General features: G+C 41.7%; 1 protein-coding gene across 1 annotated transcript in view; it reads left to right on the top strand.

The window, feature by feature from the left end:
* The window catches only part of LOC311499740 (uncharacterized protein), a 420,449-nt gene that overhangs the window by 176,948 nt on the left and 228,214 nt on the right, over window positions 1-15,287 (top strand). Inside the window, exons 9-10 of the mRNA XM_084560857.1 lie at window positions 8,748-8,921; window positions 9,044-9,217. Coding sequence (XP_084416983.1) covers window positions 8,748-8,921; window positions 9,044-9,217 — 348 coding nt within the window. The remainder of the gene's footprint in view (window positions 1-8,747; window positions 8,922-9,043; window positions 9,218-15,287) is intronic.

Here is a 15,287-nt window from a genome sequence, read left to right as displayed (position 1 = left end):
ATAAATATAATATTGATTGCTCCAGAAACGACTACTGGGCGGTAATTAAAGCAATTCCACAGGCTCTTATCTGTATGATTAAGGGCACTTTAATGTACATGCAGATAACACCTGAATTACTCACCCTGTCCATAAATAACCAACCTTTATTAGAGAAAAAATGTAATAACAAATTTCTGAGATCTACTCTCACCAAAGAATTTTTTCCATTTTCTTTCAAAAGAGAACATATATTAAAAGAATACTCCACCTTGGATGCCAAGAGAATTAGATGTAAATTCCTTAGCTTTCCCATCCCCCCTAAAGCGAAAGAGGTACACTTCAAAACAATAAATGACATTTATCCTTGCGGTGAATTCCTAAGACTTAAATTTAATTTGGATTGTAATGAATGTGCCTTCTGTAAAACAGAAGCAGAAACACTTGAACATTTAATATTCTCTTGCAATCTATCTGATTTGTTTTGGAAGGACTTCAAAGATTGGATAACCTATAATAATATAGATGTACCACCCCTAACCTATAATAATGTGAGATTTGGTTTCATAATGGAGGACATAAAGTTAGAATATAACATAAATAACCTCGTTATACTCGCTAAATACTTTCTACACAAATGTAAATTTTCAAAAACTACCCCACATTTCAACATTTTTTTAAAAGATCTGCGCCTCTACTTTGATTCATTAAAATTTATGAAATCAAAGAAAGCCCTACAGCTGTATGACAGTTTATCAACATTTACTTTTGATTGATCCCCTTTAAGATTTTCTTTTCTATTGCTTTACTTGCCACGCCCAGTTCTGAAAGCAACAACGTTCTGTAATTGTATTTGAATATGCTTTTGTGTTGTTTTTGCATCTTGCAATAAAAAAAAAAAAAGAAAAAGCTGTCACTCACAGCACCCACGTGACCCAACAACCCACACATCACTGTGGCAACCAGACCAAACAAATCAAACTCAGAATAATCAATAAGTGAATCAAATTATGGCTCCTACAATAAGTAATTAACAAGTATTTATAACTTGCACAAATACATTGCAGTTCATAAAAATAATCATAAAAAAAGGACGCAGTATCGCGATAATACCCGGAACCGTGATACTTTGTTTGGTATAGTATCGTGGTTACTCATTTTGGTATCGTGACAACTGTAATCTTTATAGTCAAGAGGTAAAAGCCCAATGTGGAACATTTTGTTATTAATTCGTCTTAATTGTTCTCGGTTTTCCCCCCAGGTGTGGTGGTGGCGTTTTTGGCTTTTTTTTTTTCCTGTCAGATTTTGCCGTGTCTTTTTCCCACCAGAGTGGCAGCGCTTTTAGTTTGTTTGTGGCAGTTGGGTCTGGTCTGTTGTGTTTAGTTTGTAACCAGCATTTTTAGGTGTCATTAGTATTATTTTTGAATAGAGAATTTTTATTTTAGTCATGGTAATCAGTCTCTGTGTTGCTTTCCTTTTCACAGGAACTCTTTTTCTTTTGTTTTCCTCCTCACGTCCCCTGGTTAAACAATTGGGAGGTAACAGCACAGATTTACAGTTCACTTCAATGTTGAGGCTTCTGGCCACAGTGTCTAAACATACAGTCTAAACATGGCAGGAGTGTGTTTGTTAAAGATATTAGTTTTAATCAAAGATGTTTCTCCACAGACCTGCAGCAGTAAAATAAAACACAAATCAATGTGACTGAGCAGAGTTTGGACATGATCCAGTCTGAACATGAGATCCAGTCTGGTTTCTCAGATAGCAAATCATCATTGTGGTTTTCAAACTGTTATGCAGATGGGTTCCTCAATATGAACTGGGTTCTGCTCAAGGTTTCTTCCTGTGAAAAGGGAGTTTTTCCTTGCCACCGTTGCCTTCAGTCTTTCTCTGGGGGTTTCAGGCCGGGTTGTGTAAAACGTCTTGAGACGATTTGTATTGTTATTGATGCTGTATAAATAAAATTGAATTAAATTGAATTGGGTCTTTTAATTTTTATCTTATTAATGAAATAAATCAGAGATGGTCTCAGTGCAGTAGAGTATTAATCCTGATCTGTTACAAATATTGGTGATCAACAAACTCTTTATACTGTATCTAGAACAATTAAATATCTGCACATGTTTCCTTGAGCTTGTCCTGTTATTTGAATTCAACATTAAACATTGTATTTACATATTATATCCTGTGTTTGGAGGAGGATCCATCAACAGAAACATGATTCTCCTGAATACAGCTGTGTGTCCATGAAGAGTGATGGGTCCAAAGGTCAACCTATTAACTTCAAACATGGTCAACAGTCTGATGATCCAGGGTAAGACAAACAGCATTTATCTGACAAACACAGGACTTTACATCAAAACATTCAACAATAAAACTGAAACATATACTGTATAAAGAATGTATGTGTGTTAATGTGTGTTAATCCATGTTGTGTTTTAACAGGATCCCTCAGCAAAGACCAGATCCCTCTGGAATCACATCTGTGTCCATGAAGAGTGACCGGTCTATGGGTCATCGTATGAACTTCAAAGATGAACAGCAGTCTGCTGATCCAGGGTCAGAATGAACACAGATCTATTAATCATTATTCAGTTCTGTTCATTAGACTGTCATGTTTTAGTCCAGAGTTTATCTGTCATTTAGTTTCCTCTGTTAAAACACCACATTCAGTAATCAGAGCAGTGCTTGTTGTTCTCATCTTGTGTTTGTGGCATCAATAAAATGATGATCATCACCAAAGTGTGTTTGTTAAAGAAGTTAGTTTGAATCAAAGATGTTTCTCCACAGACTTCAGCAGCAGATCTCAGTGGTTTCCAGTGATCATCATCACAAAGACCTGGACTCCATATTCATGGTGAGTAAATGTTCAATCACAGTGTAACCCTTTTACCACCGGCTCGTGTATTAAAACCCACCTTATGCCCAGGGCCGGATCAGTACCCCCAGGGGCCCCTGGGCACTGAAGTTCATGGGCCCCCTCCCCTCCCAAACACCCACACCCTCCAAAGTAGTAGAGTTGCTGCCCCACCAGACAGACTTACACCAGACAGACACACACGCAAAATGCTACACACCCTGGTCATTAAAGTCCACCTTAATTATTTGAACTCCCAGCCAATCTGACATGTCAAATCACACATCTATTGGTCAAAAGATGAAACTAATCCAACTGAGCAAGGAGCAAGTATGCCTGACCAGTTCAATAAATCTCCAGCCATCTCCATCACAAACAGTAAGACAATGATAGAATGAATCAAATATAGTGTTCATTGAAAACAATCAGCCTACATTATCAGGTCACACAGTCACATCAAATTATACTGTCTGTGAAGGTTCTCAGTCATCCAGGTCATGCTATATCCAAAAAAGGTTCAAAAAAGGCAACTGGACTTATAGAGTTTCTTGAGAAGACGTTTCACCACTCATCCAAGTAGCTTCTTGAGTTCTAGGGGACTGGTGGGAAGTCTGAGGTTTAAATAGGAACTCCTCCTGAAAAAACTAATTAGCATAATTAGCATAACAAGCAAGTTTGGTCAGTTTGGTGACCGACGTAACGTTAGCTGCTGCTAGCTGAGGCTGAGTATCGCTGCTAGAGCAGGGCGAGCTAGCATTGTCTAGTTCGCCATCCTCCCCCTCTTCATTTCTCGCTTTTTTGAAAAAGCTACTTATTAACGGGACATTTTTTAATGCCACTGCTTCTTTCTCCTCCCTTTCTCGTTTCTTTTTTCTTTTTGCAGCCCCGCTGGACTTTTGGTTTCCGTCAATACCGTTATCCATCTTCCGCAGTGGCGGCTGGTGAATTTTGTATTAGGGGGGGCGCAAAGTTTGTAAATCAAACCCCTGTAGGGGGCTCTGGGGGCATCCTCCCCCAGTAGATTTTTGTGATTTTCACGTACAAACTAAGCATTCTGGTGCATTCTGACAAAATAATAAAGACAAAATAGAACATCTCCTTACAAAGACAAATGGGGCCATGGAACTAAGTTTTAACTTAATTTATTTGCCTTGTAAAATCCAGCAAGTTTAAAAGTGCTAATACATCAAACATTTTAATCGCATATAAATATTTGACCTGAGAACAGTGAAAAGTTATTTTTTCATATGGATTTTTAGTATACCATTGAATAATGACCCATCCACGGGGCCAACCAAAGCGGTTTCATCAGCTTCTTCGTTCATGTTCACTGTTGTTTGTAGTCTGAAGTAATGAACGCTAGTTGGTGCTCCAGTATAATCGGTCCGCCGAACTCATCCAGTGAGAAACGTTCCGCGGTGCAAAAATAAGTGTGATTAAAATGCGTAAAAAATGATTAACCCGTTATTTTTGTGTAATTAATCTTAATTAACAAGTTAAAGTCCCGGCCCTAGTTTTAAGTCCTTCATCCCCGTTGTAGTCCATAACATCTCTGTCCCGGGACTTTGAAACAGCACGCAGGTGAAACAAAAAAAGCCGTTTAGCATACACGTTTGAGGTGAAGCTCCTTGTGTATGTCCTCCCACAATCAGTAGGCTCTGGTATATACAGTCAATGCAGCCGACCGACGAAAATTGCGCGAATGCTTCCTGATGGACGTGATTGATTGATGAATTGTCCAATCAAGCAGCCATCTCTTTGCTCAGTTACGTATGACGCAAGCGCGTTAGGGCGAGCCCCAAATCCTCATTGAAAATGCATTGAAGGCTCATTTTCCGAAAAAAAAACTTTGAACATGAGAGTCAATGGGAGAAGCTGGGGCAATTTTCCACGTTGATGAATTCGCCCAGAGAGGCGGGACCATTTGAAACGCGACTTGAACCTGGCGATTCTGATTGGACAATGACAGATAATATGTCTAGAACACTGAAAACTACTTTTGCTGTGATAGAATTTGTAAAAAAAAAAAATCCTCTTTCTCCCAGCTGGTAGGGCGTCGCCCAAATCGCCCCTATACACCATCCGCCCCTGATCTTCCGCGCAACTTTAACTGATCTTGAACCAAGACGTACCACCCGCTCTATGCCCACCCACCTTTACCACTCGCCAATCAACACAGTGCATTGCAGCCTGCTGCCAATCATTACTGTCCAGTAACTGACAAATAAAACAGGCAATCGGGAGACAGAATTTTTGTAAACAACTATTTTTATCTCCTGATTGGGTACGAATCAAGCACAAGGGGCAAGTTTAAACTTCGGGGAGAAAAAAAAAAAATAAAAACTCGGATTGTGAAGGGCCCTTTTCTGCCCAAGGGCCCCTGGGCACGTGCCCAGATTGCCCATATGATAGATCCGGGCTTGCTTATGCCTTCTGGTGAAGTCTTAACCCTAATTAAACATTCTATGGTAAAAGATACATCTCAAATAATAAATATCAGTCTATGGTACTGTATGATTCTCACTTCTAAATAACCTGTTGGAGACTATGGGGAATACACTTGACCTGTAAGCTCTCATGTAGATGCATATTTAAATGATAAACACAATGCAATAAACACAACACAGGATCTAAATTTTAGAAAATGTATTAACCATTTGCTGGAAAAACAAATTCGAACCTTTCTCTATGAAGAAGAGAGAATATAGAAAATAAAAAAGTAGAACCCCGGGGGTATAGAGTTTTTGTCTGTCTTTTCTCAAACTGTCTAATTTTATTTTGAGTGCACTCTTAGTCTACTTTCGTTGGCGCGCTTTAGTTGGAGCTCTGATGGAAACCTTTGACAACAGTACCTCTGTGTGTCTGTGAAGTCAGCAAGACCAGGCCGCAGCCGAAGAATCGCTCGCTCGTTGTGGTAGCAACCGTCTCCGCTCGCAGCAGCTCGTAGCGACAAACCTCCATCTCTCTCGTTACCGAACTTGCCTTGTGTTCACCCAAACACTAGCGGTGGTGGAAAGTTCGACTCAAACGCTCCGAATACGTCGTACAACTATGGTTCACAGTCTGTTGTTGTTGACCAACCTCAACACTGTCGACACACACAGTCCCGAAGTCTTTGCTCTACGCCATTAGCACGTTACTCTTTCTCTCTTGCTCTCTCGAGTCTTTTCCCGGAGGTAAAAAAAAAAACTCTCTCAAGGTCATGAACTCACGCACGTAATGTAACGTAATAAAATTACTTTTAACCTCTTTTTGTTGTTAAAGACATTCACATTCCATGAAATTGTGTTTTTAAAGTAACTCGTTTTAAACACAAACTATTTATACATTTTAATTATTTATATCAAATAGTTACGTAAATTTTAGCTTCACCATGAACTGTCATTTTATCTTTAACTTATTCCCATGAAAAATATAAAATAAATACCACTGATATTTATCAGAGTATTACAACAGCTACTACTGCTAACCTCAACAACCACAAACTAGCATTCTGGTTGGAGAAGTCTTCATGTTGAATGCTGTCAACAAGCAGCCTTTCACATCAACATGATTGTGTTCTGATCATTTAAGTTGGATTATTATTCTGTTCCAGCTGCTGGAGGAGAACATCATCAGTTTTATGAAGAACGAGCTGAAGAAGATCCAGAAGGTTCTGAGTCCAGATTACCCAGAATGCTTAGAGAGTCAGAGGGAGGATGAGGAGGTGTTGGAGGGTGATGATGAAGAGCAGAGGAGGAGCAGCAGAGATTTATTTGTGAAGATCACAGTGAACTTCCTGAGGAGAATGAAGCAGGAGGAGCTGGCTGACTGTCTGCAGAGCAGTAAGAGGATTTAACAGCTTTAACTTGATGGAAAGAGGAAATGGAGGAAACATGGGAGAAGTTTATATTTCTAGACTCTGATGTTAATATGATGAAAACATCTGAATCACATCTATGAATTCTTCTGGACTGAAAACAGTCACATGTGAATGTTATTAAAATGAATGAGTTCACTGATTCATTACATTTCTTGTTCATTCAGGAACTCCTGCTGCAGAGTGTGGACGTAAAGTTAAATCTACTCTGAAGGAGAAGTTCCAGTGTGTGTTTGAGGGGATTGCTAAAGCAGGAAACTCAACCCTTCTGAATGAGATCTACACAGAGCTCTACATCACAGAGGGAGGGACTGCAGAGGTCAATGATGAACATGAGGTCAGACAGATTGAAACAGCATCCAGGAAACCAGACAGACCAGGAACAAGCATCAGACAAGAAGACCTCTTTAAAGCCTCACCTGGAAGACATGGACCAATCAGAAGAGTGATGACAAAGGGAGTGGCTGGCATTGGGAAAACAGTCTTAACACAGAAGTTCACTCTGGACTGGGCTGAAGACAAAGCCAACCAGGACATCCTCTTCATATTTCCATTGACTTTCAGAGAGCTGAATGTGTTGAAAGAGAGAAAGTTCAGCTTGGTGGAACTTGTTCATCACTTCTTTACTGAAACCAAAGAAGCAGGAATCTGCAGCTTTGAAGAGTTCCAGGTTGTGTTCATCTTTGACGGTCTGGATGAGTGTCGACTTCCTCTGGACTTCCACAACACTGAGATCCTGACTGATGTTACAGAGTCCACCTCAGTGGATGTGCTGCTGACAAACCTCATCAGGGGGAACCTGCTTCCCTCTGCTCGCCTCTGGATAACCACACGACCTGCAGCAGCCAATCAGATCCCTCCTTACTGTGTTGACATGGTGACAGAGGTCAGAGGGTTCACTGACCCCCAGAAGGAGGAGTACTTCAGGAAGAGATTCAGAGATGAGGAGCAGGCCAGCAGGATCATCTCCCACATCAAGACATCACGAAGCCTCCACATCATGTGTCACATCCCAGTCTTCTGCTGGATCACTGCTACAGTTCTGGAGGATGTGTTGGAAACCAGAGAGGGAGGAGAGCTGCCCAAGACCCTGACTGAGATGTACATCCACTTCCTGGTGGTTCAGGCCAAAGTGAAGAAGGTCAAGTATGATGGAGGAGCTGAGACAGATCCACACTGGAGTCCAGAGAGCAGGAAGATGATCGAGTCTCTGGGAAAACTGGCTTTTGATCAGCTGCAGAAAGGAAACCTGATCTTCTATGAATCAGACCTGACAGAGTGTGGCATCGATATCAGAGCAGCCTCAGTGTACTCAGGAGTGTTCACACAGATCTTTAAAGAGGAGAGAGGACTGTACCAGGACAAGGTGTTCTGCTTCGTCCATCTGAGCGTTCAGGAGTTTCTGGCTGCTCTTCATGTCCATCTGACCTTCATCAACTCTGATGTCAACCTGATGGAAGAACAACAAACTACATCTCTGTTGTCTAAAGTCTTTAGAGATAAACCTAAACTAACACGTCTCCATCAGAGTGCTGTGGACAAGGCCTTACAGAGTCCAAATGGACACCTGGACTTGTTCCTCCGCTTCCTCCTGGGTCTTTCACTGCAGACCAATCAGACTCTCCTACGAGGCCTGCTGACACAGACAGGAAGTAGCTCACACACCAATCAGGAAACAGTCCAGTACATCAAGGAGAAGATCAGTGAGAATCTGTCTGCAGAGAGAAGCATCAATCTGTTCCACTGTCTGAATGAACTGAAAGATGGTTCTCTAGTGGAGGAGATCCAACAGTCCCTGAGATCAGGAAGTCTCTCCACAGATGAACTGTCTCCTGCTCAGTGGTCAGCTCTGGGCTTCATCTTACTGTCATCAGAAGAAGATCTGGACGTGTTTGACCTGAAGAAATACTCTGCTTCAGAGGAGGCTCTTCTGAGGCTGCTGCCAGTGGTCAAAGCCTCCAACAAAGCTCTGTAGGTGGATTTAGGAACTATTTGAAACATGATTCATTTAGTAAATGACAAATAAAACATTTGATGTTGATTCTTCTTCAGGCTGAGCAGTTGTAACCTCTCAGAGAGAAGCTGTGAAGCTCTGTCCTCAGTTCTCAGCTCCCAGTCCTCCAGTCTGAGAGAGCTGGACCTGAGTAACAACAACCTGCAGGATTCAGGAGTGAAGCTGCTGTCTGCTGGACTGGAGAGTCCTCACTGTAAACTGGAAACTCTCAGGTCAGGATACAGCTGGTTGTTGATCAGTTAAATCCTGATTTAGGTTCATGTTGGTGCAGAAGTTCAACATCTGGAGGATTTTCCTTCTTCTTCTTGAGTTTCTGATATTTTTCTATCCCCAGTCTGTCAGGTTGTCTGATCACAGAGGAAGGCTGTTCTTCTCTGGCCTCAGCTCTGAGCTCCAACCCCTCCCATCTGAGAGAGCTGGACCTGAGCTACAACCATCCAGGAGACAAGGGAATGAAGCTGCTGTCTGCTGGACTGAAGGATCCACTCTGGAGACTGGACACTCTCAGGTATGGACAGAAAACAGGAGCTTGTCCAATATCTAAATTCATTGGAGTCACAGTAAACCTCAGAGGATGAACCCTCCTCTATCAGCTGGTTTACAGTTTTAGGTTTTAGTGAAATATATCAACAACTGTTGATGGATGGATTGTTGGTGTAAAGTGTAGAGAGAATAATCTTCTGTGACTGTGATTATTCAGAGAATTTTAATATGTCCAAGACTTTGGATTCAACTTCTGTTTCTTTTAAAACATACTTTCAACTTAAGTATTCTACATTTAAGGCAGAAAGAATGAGCAGATTTATAAACAGTGATAAAATGACATGTTACAAATAAGCTGCTGCTGAAATCCTTTATTGGTTCCTTTATTCTCTGGTAACCTCAAAGATTTATCTCAGGGTTAACTTTCAAATACAGTCTTTTATGATATGGACTAAGCACTTTACATCTTTACATCATTAGAGCCTCTATCTGGAATATGTAAATGAACACAATCAACTGAATCTGGAGGATAGACTGATCTGTGAACAGTCTGAAAACTGTTTAGTTGTTGATGTGTGAATGTTGGTCAAACTGTTGATGTCAGACAGTGAAACATCAGAGACAGTCTATACTGATGAGTTTCAGTCTGTTTCTGTGTCTCACTGATAAACTGATGAACTCTGCTTCATGTTGAACAGCAGTTAGGACTCATGTTCGATAGAAAATCATTCTGACTGTGTTTCTTCCTCCAGGATGGACCATGGTGGAGAGCTGTGGTTAAAACCTGGTCTGAGGAAGTGTAAGTTTGACTAATGATGATAAAACATCAAAGTGTCAGTTTGTGCTGGACTTCTGGTTATGGCGCTGCTCTAGGTGGAAGCGTGACAGAGCTCTCCCGTGTAAAGTTTGGAGAATAACAGTCGGGTAGTCATAAGAAAGGTGTGTGTACAGGATTATGGTTTTTCCCAACGTCTCCTCTGACTAGGGTTACCAACTCCCTGAAAAATAAATAAGGGACACCTCATTGGCAGGGCCGGCTGACCCGACTGCCTTCACCCTTCCTGGTGTGGTGAATGTTTTTAGCCCTTATTTGTGTGTGAAATTATTTTCTGACTATATGACTCAAACCTGAATTGAATTAGATTCATATTTTTGAGTGATATGAACACATGGAAAACAAATTATTATTCAACAATTTAGTTTTAATACAACAAAATGAACAGAGACCTGTCCTGTTTAACTTCAAACTGTATAAATGAATATAAAACAATAGAAAGCAGAACATTCCTCTTGTAATAGTACAATAAGAAAAGTGTAAGTGTGAGGAGAAGTTGTTTTCTTCTGTAGACCTGTTTGTCCTGTAAACAAACTGACAGGGATCAAATGTGGGTGGCAGGCTTGCTGTGATGTGACTCTGAACCAGTTTCTGGAAACACTTCATTATGATGGGTGTGAGCTCCACTGGCCGGTAGTCGTTGAGGCTGGTGTTGGTCTTCTTTGGTAAAGGAATGATGGTGGAGGACTTCAGGCAGGGGGGAATCAAGCACTGGGACAGGGACTGGTTGAATATGCTGGTGAATAGACCAGCCAGCTGGTCAGCACAGTCTCTCAGCAGCCTCCCAGTGACACCGTCTGGTCCAGCAGCTTTCCTGGGATTCACTGCCTGCAGAGTGTGTCCTACCTCCTGTGGCTGCACTGTGAGGATGTGGCTGCTGGGGGCTGGTGAATGTGGTCTTTCTGTCTCTGGTGACCCAGCCTCAAAGCGGGTGAAGAAGTGATTTAGCTCCTCGGCCAGTGAGGCGTCACCTTCAGCTGCAGTTAAGTTGCTGGACCTGTAGTTGGTGATGTTTTGAAATCCTTGCCACACCTGCTGTATGTTGTTGCTGCTGAAGTGGTCCTCAGTCTTCCTCTTCTATGGTGTTCTGGCCTCCCTGATGCCTTTTCTCAAGTTGGTTCTGGCAGCCCTGTACTGGGTTTCATCCCCAGACCTGAAGGTGCTGTTCCTCTCCTTCAACAGCCCTCTGACCTCCTTTGTCATCCACGGCTTCTGGAGAATTGAAGCTATTCCATTGGGTTGATGACTGTAAATCTGTCATGAACCTCATCACACGTCACTGGTGTACACCAAGCTGAGCCACCTGCTCTGTTCTTTAAAATCCTCAGATGGATCCTCTTCTTTTATCTGTTCCTGAGCCTATGCTCTTTGTTATTTATGTTGGTAGATTTGTTTGTTTGGGTCGTGGTTCATAAAAGGACTAGGCTAATGATTGAAATATTAGTTGTTGATAGTCACTGAATGGTGAGATAAACGGGGTTGTGCCAGCGCCGTTGAGTGAGAGAGTTGCGACACTCTTTGATGTCGCCGCTATGCCTGTCACGTGGTTCATGTAAACCCAATTAGTTCCAAAACATGCGCTGGCTGTCATGTTCTTCTATGGGACAGACAGCAGCGACTGCATTATTGAACGGTAAATATAAAATAAAACACACACCGAAGTACTTTTTCAGCTGTTATTACATTATTGCATTTTTGTTAATGTCAGTTTTGCATTTGGAGAGGCAGGGTGACAACGAAAAACTTATACTTAGATAAGTTTTAGGCTACATGGAGGGAAAAGCTTAGTGTTCATGTTCGTATGGGTAGTAGCACTGGCTTTAGAGTCTCTAACTTAATTTTTCCATATCATTCATCTGATGGTAGACGTCTCGTGATATTCATTTGAGCACAACTGGGCTGTATTAGGCTATTGATTCCCGTGATTTTGCTTATAAATTCCGATTCAGCTATTAGCCTACCTTCGTGATAACGCAAAGAGGTCTGCCATGGCGGTCCGTTCAGAATTCGCCTAGAAGCTAGCTCACTTCTTCTGATGACTGGACACCCCCAGGACCACAACGCCAAACTCGCCAGTCCTAAAATTCCCGTTATTCCTAATTAAATAACCCTCGCTCAAATCACGAGTCACGACAATGCCTTGACATACGGGATAGCAATCTATCAGCATCTCATCAAGCATCAGCAAGTAGCGCTGGGCAAATTGTACACTAGCCAAGTGAACATGGAACAGGAACAGTACAACAAATTAAGTACAGCCAACATGTCACATAATTAAAAGTTAGTATATCCCAAAATTCAATTAAATAAAAGTTGCTATAAAGGTGGTAGCGATTCATTACCGAACTACCTTCACAGCAGGGGAAGTCGTGCTGGCTAATTAGCTAGCACGCAATGCTCGAAAATTGGTTGAAACAACCAAGATAAAATATAAATAATTATGCTGTGCATATACAAATGAAGACCAGTATAAGCATCGCAAAGGGCCTCTGATACAATATAGACAGTTGACAATTCAAAAGAGGTCGATATTTCAGCAGCTTAGCTCTGGAACAACTCAACTCGCAGCAATGTAAGTGAATGAGGTCCAACGCCCAAATGACAGTGTTTGGAACTAATCCGACTTTCAAATCCTGGAAGTAGGCGGCTAAAAGCGCCGCCATTTTTTACAACGGAGGTCTATTGGAGTGTCACAACTCTCTCACTCAACGGCGCTGGGTTGTGCCGTGGCAGCGTGGAAGGGGTGACTCCAGGACGCTGGAAGTCACTGTTCAGCCTTCTTGAGGTGTCGTGGGCCTAACTTAACCAAACATGGGTGAAGGGAGGTGCCCACTTGAAAACCCCAATGACATGCTGCATACTGCTGTTGACTAGGCCAGGTATCTGATGTCTTCATGTTGCTTGGTAGTGATATTTCTTTGTGGAACCAACATTAAAATATGATATTAACAGGAATAAATAATTCATTAAGATGCAATAGTTAAATAAGTTAAAATATTTTCATGTAATTCATCAAGGTCTAAAATGTTAACAACAGTAATTTAATGCAGACAATTAAAAGTCTCTATTTCCAGTTAGTGCCTCTTTCAGACACTAGGGGCAGCACTGAAGTGATGCTGCACAGAAAAGACGTAGAAGAAGAAAGCAGAGAAGACAAACGGACATTAGCGAGTAAATATTTGATAAAAAGTTGATCTAGGACCTGTAAAACAACACCTAACTGGTCGGGAATTGATGAAGAGCATATTAAAAATAAGCCACAGCGGTTTTGGTGAGTTTGACCTCATTTTATTGTGCTTTTGTTTCCGTTTTGAGCGCTAGCGGAGAGCTAAAGTTAATGAACATAAACTGTTAGCTAGTTAATATTATCCGGTTTATTAAGGAATTATTGTTGTGAATGTAACCAGAGAGTGAATGTATATTGTGTAAGAGGAAAAGTGTTGAATTATTTAGTGTCAAAGACGGAGCTGTAAGTTCAAAGACACCGCTCCGCCGCCATTTTGTGCCTGAAAGAATGAGGTAGCGCAGTAACGTGCAGTGAGGTCCATGGCTGGGTAGGCAGAATCAGTCAGAGCTTAAATCGCATACAAAAATATATATTATGTAGAAGTCAATATTAAAACCACTGCAAAGTCAGTCAAATGCCGCTGTCAGAAATGTAGCTAATTACTGACACCAGCGGATTATAGCACGCACAAAATTTATACCAGTCCGTTTGGAAAGTCCTCAAAATTTATATGTCCCTTCCTCTGGATTAAATCCTTTAGTTCAGGGGTTGGTTTCCCATTTAATTTTTTTTTTTTCCCCTCAAAAGTCAAGGTTGAAAATTTTCTCAGCTCAGAAATCTCCACCTTCGCTAGCCGAAAACACTGCACAGCGGTGACAACAGCATCGCGCGAGACCTTGGGGGGGTTCGGGACATGTCGGGATTCCCGCCGAGATTCCCGACATGTCCCGACTCGGACTGTGGAGGCAGAGAAGCATTTTGCCTCAATGAAGCCCATTGAAGACAGCGTGAGAACAGACTACGCATGCGCGAACCTGCTAAACTGTTTGCGTTCATTTCACACAGGGCAGAGGGGCAGAGGTTGAGTCTGCCTCAGCCTCCTGTATTCACATAGGCCAGCTTTGAAGACAAGCTCTCCTGAGTAGTGGCATTCCTTATACCGTTAAAACAACACATTTCACGTTTTCATTTTTTAATTTTAAAACAATAAATCAACAATCAAAACAAAATTATAATTTTTTTTATTTTAAAATATTATTTTTATTATTTATTCTCATTAGCCTAGGTGAGGCACTGCCTACCCTGCCTCACCTGACTGCACACCACTGACGTAGCGGTAACTAGGGCTGCAACAAAGAATCGTTAAAATCGATAAAGTTCGATTATTAAACGAGTTGGCAACGAATTTCATTATCGATTCGTTGTGTCGCACCATTATTATGCCACGGAGATGTTTGTTGTATAAAAAAAAAGTTGAGTTGAGCGCGGAGCGGACGTAGAGGAAAGACCATCGGAGAGACCCTAACGTTGTTCTGAAACATGGCGGAGGTGGAGAAATCAGTACAACCAAGTCATCCACGCATGCGCGCAGATAGCACTGAGGACGGGGGGATTCATAGAGACCCCCCTCAATTCAGGGGCGTCGCATCCATGGTGGATGTGGGTGTTTTCCCGGTGAGAGGGTTCAAACCCAAACCTTTTCTACAGTTTCTGAGCAGTTCCGCTCAAACGCCTCACTACAGTCGCTCAGTTTCTCAGGCCGCTCTGTGTCTGCGCTCGCCAGTGTTGCCAGATTAGAAATGTCAAAGTATCGTACCAAAACCTCAAAATTATCGTTTTTTGAGAAAAATTATCGTACACGAACCAAACGCATACAATATAGCTATTTTTAAACAATTTTATTTTCCAAATGATTTTACAGCTAATTTAAACAAGCTGCAATACGCTCACACTAACTGGAGGAAGTAACTTTTCTTTGCCAAAGTGCAAAAAATATGCCGACAGTCCATTTTGAACTAGACCATAATTAATTAAACTATGATAGGCCTACAGAGAGAAAACAGTGAACAATTAACACTAGAAAGATTCAAATTCGATCTCTAAGTCGCTGTCATCATCGGATGCCACATCCACTTGTGCTGTGTTGGCAGATGTTGTTGGTTGGGGAATCCTTTTATGGTACAGATTGGATGCCGTCATGGAGCGCAGCATAGTGTTCGTCGGTTTGAAGGCGTGACACCCCCCAGCATTCTT

The sequence above is a fragment of the Chelon labrosus genome (assembly GCF_963514085.1).
Source record: "Chelon labrosus genome assembly, chromosome: 14".
Taxonomy (NCBI): Eukaryota; Metazoa; Chordata; class Actinopteri; order Mugiliformes; family Mugilidae; genus Chelon; species Chelon labrosus.
Note: the sequence above shows the minus strand (reverse complement) of the source record. Positions and strands in the feature narration are given on the sequence as shown.